This window comes from Schistocerca americana, chromosome 2, assembly GCF_021461395.2.
Source record: "Schistocerca americana isolate TAMUIC-IGC-003095 chromosome 2, iqSchAmer2.1, whole genome shotgun sequence".
NCBI lineage: Eukaryota > Metazoa > Arthropoda > Insecta > Orthoptera > Acrididae > Schistocerca > Schistocerca americana.
The window spans coordinates 769,934,619-769,950,789 of NC_060120.1; the positions used below are offsets into that span (position 1 = coordinate 769,934,619).

Here is a 16,171-nt window from a genome sequence, read left to right on the forward strand (position 1 = left end):
GTGCAGGGATTGGCATTTGGCCCTCAACATAAGCAAATGTAATGTATTGTGCATAAATAGACAGATAACACAATTGCAGAGCAATAGCTGGAAACAGTCACAACCTTAACATGTATGGAGCGATTTATAAAGGAACAACAGCATAAAACTAACTGCAGTAAGGCAGATGCCAGAATGAGATTGATTGGAAGAATCGTCAAGAAGTGCAGTCCGCCCACAAAGGACAAAGCTCGCAAAATCCTGGTTGAAACTGCACTTGAATACTCCTCATCAGTCTGGGGTTGGTACAAGACATTATCTTCACAAGGTCAGCTTATTAATTAATGGGGCATCTTAATGAGCAGATCTGGCTTAGTGGTAGAGGGTGGCTGGATGCTCTTCATATCACCCCCCACCCCCACCCTGGCACAGATTCTGTCTATCTTAATGGTCTGTGTCTAGTGCTACCCCATGTGCAACTGTGTGAACATTTTCTAAATGTTTGCGAATCATGGAACTGAAGGGGGATGTGGGCATCAGCCTGGTATTCATGTACTTGGATTTGGGAAACCACCTAATGACAACATGCAGTCTGACCGGCACACCGTCCCTCATTGTTAATCCACAGCCATCAAACCTCTTTATCTCATGGAGGCACTTTACTAATGTGTATGGCTTTTTTTTGCAGGTACTGTACCAGACAGGACTGATAGAGGAAATACAGAGCATCTAATGAATAGCAGCAGGTTTCATCACAGATTCATTTAGTAAGTGCAAAAGCATCATAGTGAGCACAGCCAATTTCAGTGCCAAATGCTGAAAGAGACATGTCCTGCATCATGGTGTGTTTACTGTTAAAGTTCCGAGAGCGTACTTTCCTAGAAGAGTCAACCAATACTGCTTTCACCTATGTATATCTCACAAAAAAGAACATGAAGATGAAATTAGAAAGATTCCAGCTCAAACGGAGACTTATCAACAATTGTTCTTCCCGTAAACCATTTGCAACTGGATCGGGACTGGAGGGGGGGGGGGGGGGGATGATTGTGGTGCAGAAACCACCTTCTAGCAAACACAACTGTCAGAAATTTGTAACTTGATAAATAAATGTTAACTAACATCTAAAAATGAGAAAATAAAACAATTTCATAATGAAAAACATTTACAAGCACATAGTCAGGGCTCTTCAAAGCAAAATATATGTATGTCTGAGTTGCTTCAAAAGATCATTTTTGTCGCCTCTCAAAATACTGATCTTTCCTCCTGGGACATCCTGCATAACATAACAAAGTTACAAAGACTATATTATCAAAAACCAAACACCATGGTGGCATGAATAATGTAGAGGAGCTAATGGAAGGTATTTTTATCAAAGTAATTACATTTTTGGTTGGTGATTTGGATGATGGAGCTTTCTTTGTAGGACCTGTTGGCCACTGTTTGGAATCACTGGTCACTGTTGCAGCCTCTGCCTTTATCCTTAACTTCGATAGTTCAGAATCCGTTCTTGGCAGGCACTTGCTACATGATATGGCAGGTACCCTAAAATATATGTAAAAGTCATTAACAATTATTTAAAAAGATAAAGAAATCAGGGAACATTCCTACATTCAATCACAGTAAAGAAAACTATGATAATGTGTCGGCTACTACATTACGTCTACTGCGGCATTTAAATTTCAATATGCTATTTTTAATAGGCACCACAGTAATCTATGTGCAAATTTCATTACTATTTATTACATTGTGTTTCAGAAATGGTCTTCACATCTTTGGTCCATTAAATGCATACCTGGTGGTGGCGTGGTCTTCAGCCCTAAGACTGGTTTGATATGACAGTTAATGCTAAAACTTGTATATGCTTGTAATTACATCATATGGCTCATGCTAGATATATCTACTTAGAACTGAGGCTTCCTATTCTGTTCAATTTATGCTCATGTCTGTTACACACCAGGTAGAAAAAACAACCAACAGATGTGTGAAGTAATATATGTTTTCCAATGAGATTGTGATGGGTGATTGCTGCAGGCAGTGCCGATGCCCAATGAAGAGCAAGCAACCCCTCCTTGGCATATACAAGGTGGTGGCAGCTAAGGTACAAGAAGTGTGATCCCTGTGTTGTCAGAGGGCTGAGCCAGATGGGTACATAACATCCCCATCACATGGACTGGCTACGTGTGGAGGAGACCTGGCGATGGGGAGGGGGGACCTAAGGCAAGGAAGGAAGGAGGGAGGGGAGAGGAACCATGTTGGAGACCCAAATGGCTCACACTACAAAGTCGATTTAGAAAGGGAGGTCAAATCCCGGGTGACAACAAAGGGAGAGTGGAAACATGAGATACAAGAGTGAAAGCAGAACCAAGGGAATGGCCGAGTTGTCATAAAAGGAAACACTGAGGCAGAAAGAGTGTGTGTGTGTGTTAGTGTGTGTGTGTGGAGGGGCGGGGGGTGTAGAGGGAGGTGCAAGGATAGGAAGGAGAGGATCAGGGGAAGGGATGTAGCCTAGGAGAGAAGAAAGGCTGCAATAGCTCGAGCCCCATGCACACTACACACGTACCCAAAAAAGAGCTGTGATCCCCCTGGGAGATATTTCTATTGGCTATGCATGGATTATAATGAAATTAAAGTTGTCGCCTACACACTGAACTTCTGGGACTCCAGAATCAAGGAATCTGTGGAAATACGACCACCTGATGACAGGATCAATCTAGATGGTAGTTTCCAGTTGGCTAATGCATCAAATCTCGTCACTGAGAAACTTTATGCTTGGTGTAACTGACTCATTCATGTCATGCAGTACAAAGAACAACAGTCCCATTTCCCAAATCTCTCTGGTTCTTTACCTTACCTTTCTACCAGGATGCTGATTCCGAAAGCTTGCACATTTCCTTAACTTCTATACATTTTCTCCTGCAATAGCTTTGTGCATAGACTTTATCATTTCATTATATTATATTTTCAAAAATTGATTATTTTAGTTGATACAACAATAAGGAAAATACCCTCCAAAGAATAAATGTGCAGATTTATGGGCACTTATCACACTCTACTAAGCAAATAATGTTTTGGGAACAGATAATCATACGTTAACAGTAATGTAACACAGTTAAATATAACCACGACATAGAGGCAGCAGCAGCCCACATTATCACTTTCTTAAACAGGCCGTCTGATAATTTGTGCAAATAATTAACAAGCAGTTTCTCAGCAGGAAATGAGGTAATTCCTTGTATAAGTGCACTTATGGCATACCTGGATTTTCTTATGCTTGCTTACTGCAGTTAGTAACTGTCTGCGCAATGACTGTTGGAGAGCGAACAAGGATGTGGGTAGCCAATGATAGTGCTCATTCGTAATTTCCTTTGCTTCTTAAATGAAATTAGTTCATATTTTGTTTAAGCTGGGGCATTTGTCCCACCCTAACCACAGCCTCAGAAATGGTAACATATTCAGAAGAAACAACCAAGTATTTCAGATAACCAAGATTATAAACTTCACTGATTCTCAAGGTGCTATTAAGTACCAACTAACTACAAGCTCAAAAACTGTGATATATGGGACAAATAACTATGACAACCGAGGTTATGAGGCTGAGCAATTCTCACTGACTATCATATACTATCACCCGATTGGCTATGACCAATGATAAATCGATAACAGCAGCATGCGAATTAAGAGCCAAGTACAGTGTAAGTGCACTTTAGTTTAATTCTTAATCCTATCTCACTTCAGCTTTGAGATCTCTTGCTTTCCTTCATGTTCTACATTATATTAGTTACAACAATGATACACATATTTCAAGTAACTTACGGACTACTGTCATCCTTCTGGAAACTATCAACTTTATACAGGTCACAAAGGGCTGTGTCATTCTTCACTTTCTGCACACTGTATATGTGTTCCGAAGTTATAGTTTTGAACTGGTCTTTTAATTTCTGCAAGTTTTCTTCCTGCACAACAGCAACTTTGCACCCACCATCATTCAACAAAACCCCACTGATAAGGAAGGTTTTCTTAATCCCCGCAGTCTTTGCCTCTGCACTCTGTGTCGCAAACGCATACAGCAATCTGGAAAAGAACAAAACTGGGTCATTCCACATCAAATCAGTCTAATTTAAAACTGGTCCCCACCTGATCATCTACAATTTTGTTAAAACTTTTACCATAGCAGCAGGCACAACGCAAAAGAAGCCCTGTAAAGCTTTAGCTCAGATGTGCTGTACTTCTGTCACCACAGCCATCAGCTTCCAGGCCACTCTGCCAGTGAGGGTATTATCATGAATAAATCATCATGTTTGACAACTCTTTTTATGAATTGACTATTATAGTGAGAAACCTGCAAACTGATGTTTCTACTCAACTTTTGGTGTACCTTAAACTTAATCATCAAATTTGACCAATGTCTGGGGTCAAATATCTCAAAATGTTAGCCAATCAATTTTGTTTACAACTAGTTCTGCTGGGGAGAACAGATTTTTATCTTCTAGGCACCTGACTTTGATTGTTGGTATCTTTTGTTTAAGGGGTGCTACTACTACTAAAAAAAAAAAAAAAAAAAAAAAAGGTAATGCCATCACCAAGGGGCCTCACCTGATAAAGTCATCCAACATCCACTGGTGGGTCTCTTCGTAGAAGTTCCCAAGCCTGAATTGTGTTGCTTACCAGGTTCACAAACCTGTTACAGTGCTTCTAATCAGGTTGTCAAGCATAACGTGTGTCTGGCACGTTCCTAAGCCTACACTAGGTTTCTTACCCCATTTCCAAGCCCAAGCTGCTCCTTACTATTGACCTGACTTTAAATTTTTCTCAATACTGGATAAAGTTTGCTAAGGAGAAGTTAAACTGGTGTCCTGTCAATGTTAGGGATGGAGCAGGAATGTTGGTGACAATATGCTGCTCAGGAACTCTGTAATGGTCTTTTCTATATGGCCAAGAGAATGAACGTGCAGGACCCCCAGCACGCATGAAGTCCATTAAAACATCACTCTGTTCAAGTGAGATGTCATAGATATTCCCAAGCCATCATTTATTGTCATAAATACATGCTACATAGTATGTAGGTTGGAGATTCAAAATCTTTTCATCAAAGCAGTTTGCAATATATTGGTCAGGGTTAGCAATAAAAGATGCTGTATCATCTGAAACTTGCTGATATGAATTCATTTATCAGTCCACACAAATTGGTGAATATCTCACATTCCTAAAATCATTTGGCCATTTTCAAACCTTTCTTCTTGCAGTATCAACATTTTTTTTATTACGTATGTTGATGGAGTTCTTTAAATTTTTGTGTAGGGCAACAGAACCAACAGTGATTTCCCCAACTGTATTTTACAGGTGTTTGATCAACCTTTCCACATAAACGTGCACAGCAATAGCGTTATGACTGAGGGAATCACTGATTACGCAAATATTCAAATTTTTGAGAGCTTCAGCACCTTTATAATAAATAACAAATGGCTGTAAAGTGGCTTGCCTCTTTTCCCAGTGGAAGGGTTGCGCCACAAATGAACATTTTTCTGCTAAATCCATTGAAGCAACAACTTCTCCCATTTCTGAACTGTCCCTGATCATATTCAAATGTTGGCTTTGTTGCTTCGCAATGCAGAACAATTTATATTTCAAGTCCATATAAACTGGAATTATATAAATTCCAGTTTATACAATTTTAAAAATAAACTGATTCTCATTAATTCATTTACATCATCAAATAAGCATTTACCACGACAAAGTTTTCGATGCTGCTGAGCCACAGTCATACGGCATTTTTTTAAAAGATTTGAATTTTTATTGTACCGAAAAAAAAATACAGTATTTTCTTTGGTACAATCAAAATTTCAGTTTTTATGCCATTATTGAGGACAAATCTAGAAGTTCTTAGACCATTAACATACTGTATCTGGTCAAGTCAGCCCAAATCTAGATTGCACAGAAGAAAAATACACTAATGTAGAGTGAAATGGTTATGTATTCTGTATATATATATATATATATATATATATATATATATATATATATATATATAAAAAGAGCTTACCTTTGGAGCTAAATATTATTCCTAAAACATAAGATACCAATAAGTGAAAACAAGCGCCTAGGAGATAAAAATCTGCTGTTTTTAATAGAGCTACTGACTCGTCACAATTTTTGGATATTGGTCAAATTTGATGATTAAGTTCAAGACACCATGTCTAGATCCAAGTATCTCAATAACTATACAAACTTGATAGATAATGTTAATTACGTGGTCTAATATCAACTTTATTAATACATAAATCAATTATCACGACAGGTTTTAGGCAGTAGATGTCAATGGCTATAACTGGGACGGCCTGTGTGTGCTAAGCTTTCCTCCCTCAAACGACATGACTTAACAAATGAGCCCCTCAAAGCAAAGTGGTGTAACTCTCATTACTCTTGTTTTGAGATATTTAATGGTGTACCATGATTGTGATACAAAATTTATAATTACTTTTTGATCATGTAAGTCGTCAGAATCGATTTTTCTACCTCAAATTAGCAATTACAATAAACCCGAGCCAGTTATAGACCTAATATAAGGGCGCAAATGAAGTTACACCACTTGTGACAAACAGGTAAAGGAATTTATTTACTATGAAAATATACATGGCAAACAATAATGCCGTATTTACATAATTTCTCATAATGTCTGTTACTCATCACCAATAAAATCATTTCCTCTCAGTGGCCCAATGTTTTCAGCAGTGTGAAAAGAAAGAACACTCATAGTAGTGGTGATGAACAGGTGGAATGAAGGGCAAAAGTTCTTACATGTCCTTGTTCTTCTTCTCTTCTGCAACAAGCTGTGTACATGTTTCCCTTAGGTATATTAGACAGAGAAATAGTTATTCCTTTTTTTACATACAGTCTTCAAGTCCAATTTGCAAAATCCCATGTCAGTAGAAACAATTTCCTTGAAAAATTGTGAATGGGTCACTCTTCTGTTACTGAATCCACTGCATCTTTAGCCATAACACTCATGGTTTTCAATGTCTTCCTCTTAGTGACCGACTTTTAGCAATCTTTCCACAGACAAGTAGTAATGGTTTGCTGTTACAGTGATATGAAAGGGATATTTTCCTTGAATTGACAAATAATTTTGTACCGATCAGTTGGACATAATATCTGTTGCGTCTTCTGCAGTTTCATATTGACGTAAATTCACCGTCACCAAGGAAATAGGAGGGGGCTACTTTCCATGAACATTTGGTCTACAATTTCAATGTTATTCTATACATTTAATACTAGTTTCATGATTATTTTCCAATTCATCTTTCGTTCTGTGTGAATATCACTGTACATAACAAGTTTTGCGGACTTCGTTTTTGTTTCTATGTGTATGGTCAAACAAGCACCAATTCCTTGAGATCACTTCATTCTACGAGCAGATATCTTGAATAACAATGTAGGATTCATTTACATCTGTAACATCTAACTTCTTGTGCTTTACATTAGTAAAAGTATCAAATGCAAGGCACTATTACTTCTGACTTTAAGTGATAAGAAAATAGAACATACTGATAAGAACTGGATGGCTCTGAATGTTCTGGAAGTTATTCATCTCTGGATCCATTATCATCCCAAATAATTCGTTCCCCAATACTGTCATCATCACTGTAACTCATGATGAATCACACTGAACACATTTCAAACAATAAAAGTGAAAGCCTATTGCTGAAACAGACTAGATCAAACATCCGATCAAAGCCAGAAAACTCAAAACAGCAGCAAGCACAGAGGTGTAACTCAACTACACCATTCAACTCTTAACTTATAGTTGTCTCTACTTATGGCAGAAACTTGTTGCGGTTGTTTTGTGAGTTATTAATTAGACCATCTGCATTGTTAACATAAGGCCATTTGCTGAACAATATCTAAAGGAGTGATACTACTTGTGATTTACAAAGCTTAAATGTCCGTCAATAGAAGTGTTGTGGTTACCTACTTTAACACAGTTAATAGTCTGCTTGATTACACATATTTATTACCTTTTGATTTTGCAATTTCTTATAATGAAAAAAAAAACAAAATCACTACATAATTAATTTTGACTCTTCACTATTAAATGATGACCAGTTGCAGCTATCTTCAGAAACCATAACACATGGTCAGTGTATGGTGAAAACTAGTGATAATTACAAGCATGTTACAATAACTGTCTAAAATAAATAGGAAAAATGTACAGTAAGTGTTATTTACGATTCTAACAAGTCTGATCAGGAAGCACCTACAGTAAACAATCTAAAAAACTGTTGATCACTGGTCGGTTTTCGTAACTATCCGTTTCGGAGTCACTACGCTCAGACATTGGTACTAACTGATTCATTAAATCAGTGGAAATTATTTTGCCATTAACGCAAACTCACTAAACGGTGCGTAGATCTGAAGGTGTACTAAACTTGATGTAAAACACATGCAACAAAGTGTGTGAAGAAACTCATAACTTAAATGCACTTTTTTCCACTTTCTTGAGGGAATTAATTACAATTCTGAATTTAGAACTTGCTGAACTGTCACACAAAATGTGCAAGCAGCGTTCCATGTTAGTTTTCAGTAAACAATTTCGCATCATTATCGTAATCAGTGCCAGTATAACACACTTACTGCTTCGCCGTGTTCACATGCACACCCAAAGTCTTACTAAGCCATTTGTAGGTAACCTGAAAAAGAAGAGTTGTTTATAAACAATTCTGTAAGTCTCGCCATAAAATAAACTTCATACAATACAGTGACATGATTCGAAAAATACGGCTGAAATATTGGCGACCCTCTTAACTTACCACTTTATTTTCATCGAGAACAAATTCTTCAATATTCTGTATATATAAACTTTCCGTTTCTTCGTCCAACATTTTGGCGGTTTTCACAATCGCATACCAAAGCACCAACAACAACGTAAATCTCTGACAAATGCATTGATTCTTTGCGTAACGTCTACGTGAATTTGACAGTTCATGCTCAATTCCACAGGCATTGAAAACTTGCACATGGACGAAGCTTCCTGTCTCAGATCAAAAAGAAACAACGATGTGCCAGTAAGACATTCGGTCGGAACGCACCTAAATGACGTTCCAGCACCTCCCAGGAAACTTTTCTTGGACAGACTGGAAAAGGTCGGCATCGGGGATTCAAAATAGTACATAGGTATCAAATCGCAGTGTAACTGCATATAATTTGCCGCCAACTGGTGACCAACGTGACACACCTGTTGTATACATTCAGACTTGTTGTTTTCTTGTTTTGATTACAAGAAATTATGTTTTAAAAACTTGGACAGTATTTTGTAAAAAAATGGTTTCTCATTGTAAGTTTTATCAAACGTTTTCAAAAATCGAAACTTGAGTTTTTTATGCTTGGGCTGGGTGAGGGGAATTGTATGGTTGAAGAGGTGCGATACGGCACCAACATTTTTTGAAATTAAGCACTGCAGTCAGGAGGATGAATCTAGGTTCAGTCTGCATATGACATTACTTGCAAGCCATCATCTAGCCATTGCTCAAATAATTAATGAGCTGAAAGTTCATTTAAGTTCAGTTTTCGATATATACGCACACTTCGAATGTTATAACAATGGAAATGCATTTACAGACAAATTATGAAAGTATGCTGAGCTACAGAATGCCACAGTATTGGTACTAGGAAATTATATGTTCTTAGTCTTCTGTATCATGTCGGAGGTCGTACAGTTCCCTTTCAGAATCTAAAGTTCAGACGTTTATCTACATGAAACGGCCTTTTTTGCTTCACTGTCATTCTGTCTCCCCGAATTACTACATAGGACAGGATTTTGTAGAAAAGTATTTTAACATCAGATTTCTCCAGATTTACTGATATTATTTCAGAAATATTGGCTATCCATAAAAGATATTCTGTGACATAAAATAGTCACAGCTATTAATAAGAAATGGTAGCTGACTTTATATTTTAGTTTCATATATCAGTATCCTATGGACGAGTTCTAGGGCAATGGAATGTTGGATAGAGTGGTGAGGGTATGTGATCACCAAAAGCTGCACGCAAACTCCTGTCCCTCAGTGCTTCTGTAGGTCCATTGGGCGTGGAAGTGGGTGTTGGCTGATGCTATGGTTTCAGTTGGCTGAGCGCTTAAGTCCCAAGCTTCCCTAATGATGTAGCCACTGTCTCTATTGGTCAGATCACTGCCCACTCATATTTCAATTCCCTCCTTCAGAATATAGTCCCAAAACGACGAGGTCTGTATTAACACTTCCACTTCTTGGTACTTCATTCAGTCCCTTGTAGCCTAGAATGTTCTGCACCCCCAGATTAGGTTTGGTGGCTCTTCTATGTTCCTTCCATCTCTCTTTCATTGTCGGCACAGTCGGCCCGATGTATCTCTTACTGAATTACATGGCCTAGAGTAAACACCTGGTCATGGAGCCCCAGTTCGTCTTTTATCATACCTAATAGTGTTCGCACTCTCGGAGGTGGACGGAAAACATATTTAATGTTACTTTGAGCCAGGATTCCGACGATTTTGTTCCATACTTCGCTAGCATACGACAGATACACTTATCCTTCTCGTCGTGATCTATTTGCTGGGCCGGTACCTTTTCCTTGATAGCATGTCGTGTTGGTCAGTGGCCTTATTCGTTCCTCTTGAATACATCTTGAATGTTACTGAGCTGCCTTGCTTGGCTTTCTTAGTCAGATAATGTATGGGCTCTGTGTACCACTTTGCATATCACAGTCACTAGCTGTGAAGGATGGTGACAGTGTGGAGATACAGATCAATGTGAGTGGCTTTCCTGTATACACTAATCTGTTTCGCACTTGACTAAGAAGAAACCCCTTGAGTGTGAGCTCGCAAGTTCAATCTTTATCAGGGCTCATTTGAAAGTGTTGTGTTAATAATTATGTTCAAAAATGGTTGAAATGGCTCTGAGCACTATGGGACTTAACATCTGAGGTCATCAGTCCCCTAGAACTTAGAACTACTTAAATCTAACTAAACTAAGGACATCACACACATCCATGCCCGAGGCAGGATTCGAACCTGCAACCCTAGCGGTCGCACGATTCCAGACTGAAGCGCCTAGAACCACTCAGCCGCACCAGACGGCAACAACTATGCCAGGAAAAATATTAGCTGCTAATGACTCACCCTGTACATCTGGAGGGCGACAGAAAATGGGTGTCCAGGAGATGCAGAGATCAACCTTCTATGGGATGTGTGTATTACACTTCACAAAATGGACATCGTTGGCAACAAGAAACGTTCCAAACAAACCATTAACTTGAGTCATGAACACAGAATGAAAAATGGCGAGCAACAGTGATCAGAAAAGTTCGCACCATCAAGACCGAAGGTGAACTCCTTTCAAGACCGAAGGTGAACTCCTTAGGAGTTACAAACTGTGCAGGGCGTTCAGCTAGTATCCACTCTTAAAGAATGCATATCGAATCACATTGGCGTAATGGGGCGAATAGAACTGATGGAATGTGATGGCATTCAACCGAATGTAAAAAATCTGTTGTAGAGCTTATCACGAACCTGCATATCCTTCAAGGTGTAGCTGCAGATAGTGCTATAATATGGTTTATAGACAAGGGAAAAACAAATATCCAGAAGCTGAATTTGTCCAGTGGTGTGAACTGCAATGTCACACTTTTCATGAGGGATAGTTTGCTCTAAAGGAATGTGATTTATATACACAGACCACTCTTGCTTGGCCTGATGTAAATATTCCCTACTGCCCTTGCAAGATCATGCACATGAGAAACAATCGTAGGGAGCTGAGCACCTCCAACTTCTAACAGCACAATAAACAACTTTCCAGCCAGTTTACCATGCACATTATCAGTGGTCATAATTATATATGAATGATTGAGGCATTGGTGTTAGTTGGTACTTTCTTGGTACCTCTATGTTCCAGGCATACGCTTTTCCTCTTCAAATCCTGGTTGGTCGGAGTTGAAAACAAATTCCTTACTGAACTACAGGATACGCTTGTTTATCTCACTACAAATTATCGGGCCGATTCCGCAGTTTGCTGTACATTATCACCCTTGCCACTTTGTCTGAAATTTCGTTATCTTATGTCTTCCAATTCTGTAGTTATGTTCGAAGTTATACAACTATCCGCTGCTTCCTTTCAAATCACTGTAATCTATGTCATACGCAATTTGATGAGTTAACTTAGTAAGTCACTATCAAGCACATCCTGTAAACTGTAACGAGAATTCTTGAAGCAAGCAAACACCAGTTTTTGGAACAAATGTGCCTTGTCCTCTCTTGAATATTTGTTCATATGGTCATATTGTTGGGGACTCATTCGAAATCCGTTCATAATTGTTTTTCTGCTATCTACATCTACATCTAAAGCTACAAACCATCATGAAGTGCATGGCAGAGGGTACATCCCACTGTACCAGTTATTAGGGTTTCTTACCGTTCCACTCACATATCGAGCATGGGAAGAATGATTGTCTGAATGCCTCTGTGCATTCAATAATTATTCTAACCTCGTCCACACGATCCCTCTGTGTTCCGTACATAGGGGGTTGTAGTATATCCCTTGAGTAATCACTTAAAGCTGGTTCTTGAAACTTTGTTAATAGACTTTCTCAGGATAGTTTACATCTGGCTTCTAGAGTCGGCCATTTCAGTTCCTTCAGTATTTCTCTTCAATGAATTAGACAAACCTGTGACCATATGTGCTATCTTTCTCTATATTCACTCCATATCCCCTGTTAGTCCTTTATGGAATGGGTCTCACACACCAGAGCAATAGTCTAGGATGGGTCACACAAGTTATTTGTAAGCAATCTCTTTCGTAGACTGCGCTTCCCCAGTATTTTACCAATAAACGAAAGTCTACCACCTGTTTTACCCATGACTGAACCTATGGGATCATTCCATTTCATATCCCTATAAAGTGTTACACCCAGGTATTTCTATGAGTTGTCCGATTCCAACAGTGACTCATTGATATTATGGTCACAGGATACTGCGTTTTTTTCGTTTTGTGAAGTGCAGAACTTTACACTTCTGAACATTTAGAGCAAGCTGCCAATCTCTGCACCATCTTGAAATCTTATCAAGATCCGACTGAACATTTATGCAGATTCTCTCAGATAGTACTTCGTTATAAATAACTGCATCATCTTCAAAAAGCCTGATTTTATTGTTAATATTGTCTGAAAGATCATTAATATACAACATGAACAGTAAGAGTCCCAACAGGCTTCCTTGTGGCACACCCAAAGCTACTCCCACATCTGGCGATGACTCTCCATCCAAGATAACATGCTGTGCCTTCTTTACCAAAAAGTCCTCAAACGAGTCACAAATCTCACTTGATACCCCACATGATCGTACTTTTGACAATAAGTGTAGGTGCAGTACTGAGTCAAATGCTTTTCAGAAATCAAGAAACACTGCATCCACCCGGTTGCCTTAATCCAAAGCTTTCAGTAAGCTATGTGAGAAAAGTGAAAGTTGTGTTTCACATGATTGATGTTTTCATACACCATGCTGGTTGCCATACAGGTTATTCTGTTCGAGCTACCTCATTATCTTTGAGCTCAGAATATGTTATAAGATTCTGCTACCTTGTTGTAGATGGGTGTGACCTGTGACTTTTTCCAAGAACTGGGCCCAGTTTTTTTGTTTTGTTTTGAGGGATCTACCATAGATTTATACTTAGATGAGGGGCTGACTCAGCCGCATATTCAGTATAGAATCTGATGACGATTGCATTGGGGCTTGGAGCCTTGTTAAATTTTAATGATTTCAGCTGTTCCTCAACATCACTGACACTAATAATTATGTCATTCATCTTTTCAGTGGTACGAGGATTAAACTGGAGCAATTCTCCTGGGTTTTCCTTTGTAAAGGAACATTTGAAAACCGAGTTAAGCATTTCAGGTTTTGCTTTGTTACCCTCAATTTCAGTTCCTGTCTCTTATGCTGTGGATGATCTTTCATGTAGGTAATTATGTTCGGTACTCGCTCCTTGGATAACAATTGTCTGTTACTATGATTCACTGGAGACAGGATTTGTGGCTCTCTGTCTATAAGAATGATGAACTACATGGCTCAACAACTGTTTCAATATCACTTTCACTTGTTAAGCATATATAGTCATCATTGTAATCCCCATGTACGTTGTCTGCACAGTCGAGACTGTACAACACTACTGAATTTCAAAGAGTTCAGATGTTGGAGGAACTAACGTTTTTCATTTCCATGTGGCCACACCACAAGTGTGACATCAACGTATTTGAAAAAGCATGTAGGCTTCAGTGGACCTGTTTTCAGAGCTGTATCTTCGAAATCCTCCATGAATAATTTTGCTGTAAATGGTGACAGGTGACAGAGGGCATCCCACGCTGAAGCCATCCTTTTGTACATAATAGGTGCCACTGAAAAGAAACAATGTTGATGCGAGGACAAATTCGATGAGATTAGTAATTTTCAGGTTGAATTTCTCCCTGATCAAGTTGAGGGAATCAGCAAGCAGAACTCTGGTGAAGAGAGAGGCCACATAACATTTGAAAGCTTTCAAATTTGAATGAGAGAACAGAAAAAAATGGTTCAAATGGCTCTGAGCATTATGTGACTTAACTTCTGAGGTCATCAGTCGCCTAGAACATAGAACTAATTAAACCTAACTAACCTAAGGACATGACACACATCCATGCCCGAGGCAGGATTCGAACCTGCGACTGTAGCGGTCGCTCGGCTCCAGACAGTAGCGCCTAGAAACGCACAGCCACTCCGGCCGGCTGAGAGAACAGACATGCAGAAGTTTTCAACTACTGTTTGTCTTTCTCTTATGAATGATGATTCCATAATCTGAATACAACTTTTAAGTTCCTTCTCTGCGCATGATGCAACACTTTAAACAAGCAGGCTTTATCTAAGCCTACATGACTACTCCACAGTTTACAGTTAAGTGCCTGGCAGAAGGTTCCTTGAACCACCTTCAAAGCTATTTCTCTACCACTCCATTCATTAACAGTGGATGGGAAAATGAATGTTGAAATCTTTCTATGGAAGCTCTTATTACTCTTATTACAGCGATCATTTCTCCCTATGTAGGTGGGCATGAACAAAATATTTTAGAATCTTGAGGAGAAAATTGATGATTAAATTTCGTTAATATATCCTGCCCCTAACTCGTTTACCATATCTATGACACTCACTCCATTATTTTGCGGTAATACAAGACAAGCTGCCCTTCTTTGAACTTTTTCAGTGTCATCTGTCAAAGCTATCTGATTCACATCTCACTGCACAGCAATATTCCAGAAGACGACGGTCAAGTGTAGTGTGGGCAGTCTCTTTAGTATACTTGTTGCATCTCATAAGCCTTCCGCCAGTAAATCACTTTGTTTGGTTGGCTTTCCCTGCAACATGATTTTTGCAACTTACATTACTCATAATTGCAATCTCTAAGTATTTAATTAATTTCAAAGCTGTTAGATTTGTTTGATTTATTGTATAAACGAAATTTAGCGGATTCGTTTTATAACTCATGTGGATGACCTCATACTTGTCGTTATTTACGATTACTTGCCGCTTTTCACACCATACAAGTATTTTATCTAAATCATTTTGCAATTCGTTTTGATGTTCTGATGACTTTACTATATGGTAAATGACAAAATCACCTGCAAACAGTCTATTATGGCTGCTCAAATTGTCTCCTAAATCAGTTATATAGATTAGCTACAGCAGATGGCCTGTAACACTACCTTGGGGAACATCAGATGGCTCTTCTGTCTGACTTGTTGACTTTCCATCAGTTACTATTAACTGCAACGTTTCTGACAGAAAATCACAAATCCAGTCACACAACTGAGATGGTACTCCATAGGCCTGCAATTTGATCAGAAATCGCTTATGAAGAGTTTTGTCAAAATCCTTCTGGAAATCTAGAAATATAGAATTAATCTGAGATCCCCTGATGATAACTTTCATCCCTTCATGTGAATAAAGAGCTAACTGTTTCACAAGAACGATATTTTCTTAACCTGCGCTATTTGTCAATAAATCGTTTTCTTCGAGACAATTCATTATGTTTTATAACAGAACGTGTTCCAGAATCCTACAACAGATCGATTATAGTGATATGAGTCTGCAATTCTGTAGATTAACCCTGTTTCCTTTCTTGAGTTTTCGTGTGATGTATGCAATTTTCTT

At 38.7% G+C, this 16,171-nt stretch overlaps 1 protein-coding gene across 1 annotated transcript in view; it reads right to left on the reverse strand.

Moving 5' to 3' along the window:
* The window catches only part of LOC124595123 (DNA polymerase delta subunit 3), a 43,017-nt gene extending 34,021 nt beyond the window's left edge, over positions 1–8,996 (reverse strand). Inside the window, exons 1-4 of the mRNA XM_047133721.1 lie at positions 8,784–8,996; positions 8,608–8,663; positions 3,793–4,050; positions 1,362–1,521 (exon numbers count right to left, since the gene is read on the reverse strand). Coding sequence (XP_046989677.1) covers positions 1,362–1,521; positions 3,793–4,050; positions 8,608–8,663; positions 8,784–8,855 — 546 coding nt within the window. The 5' untranslated portion in view covers positions 8,856–8,996. The remainder of the gene's footprint in view (positions 1–1,361; positions 1,522–3,792; positions 4,051–8,607; positions 8,664–8,783) is intronic.
* Between the last annotated feature and the right edge of the window lie 7,175 nt (positions 8,997–16,171).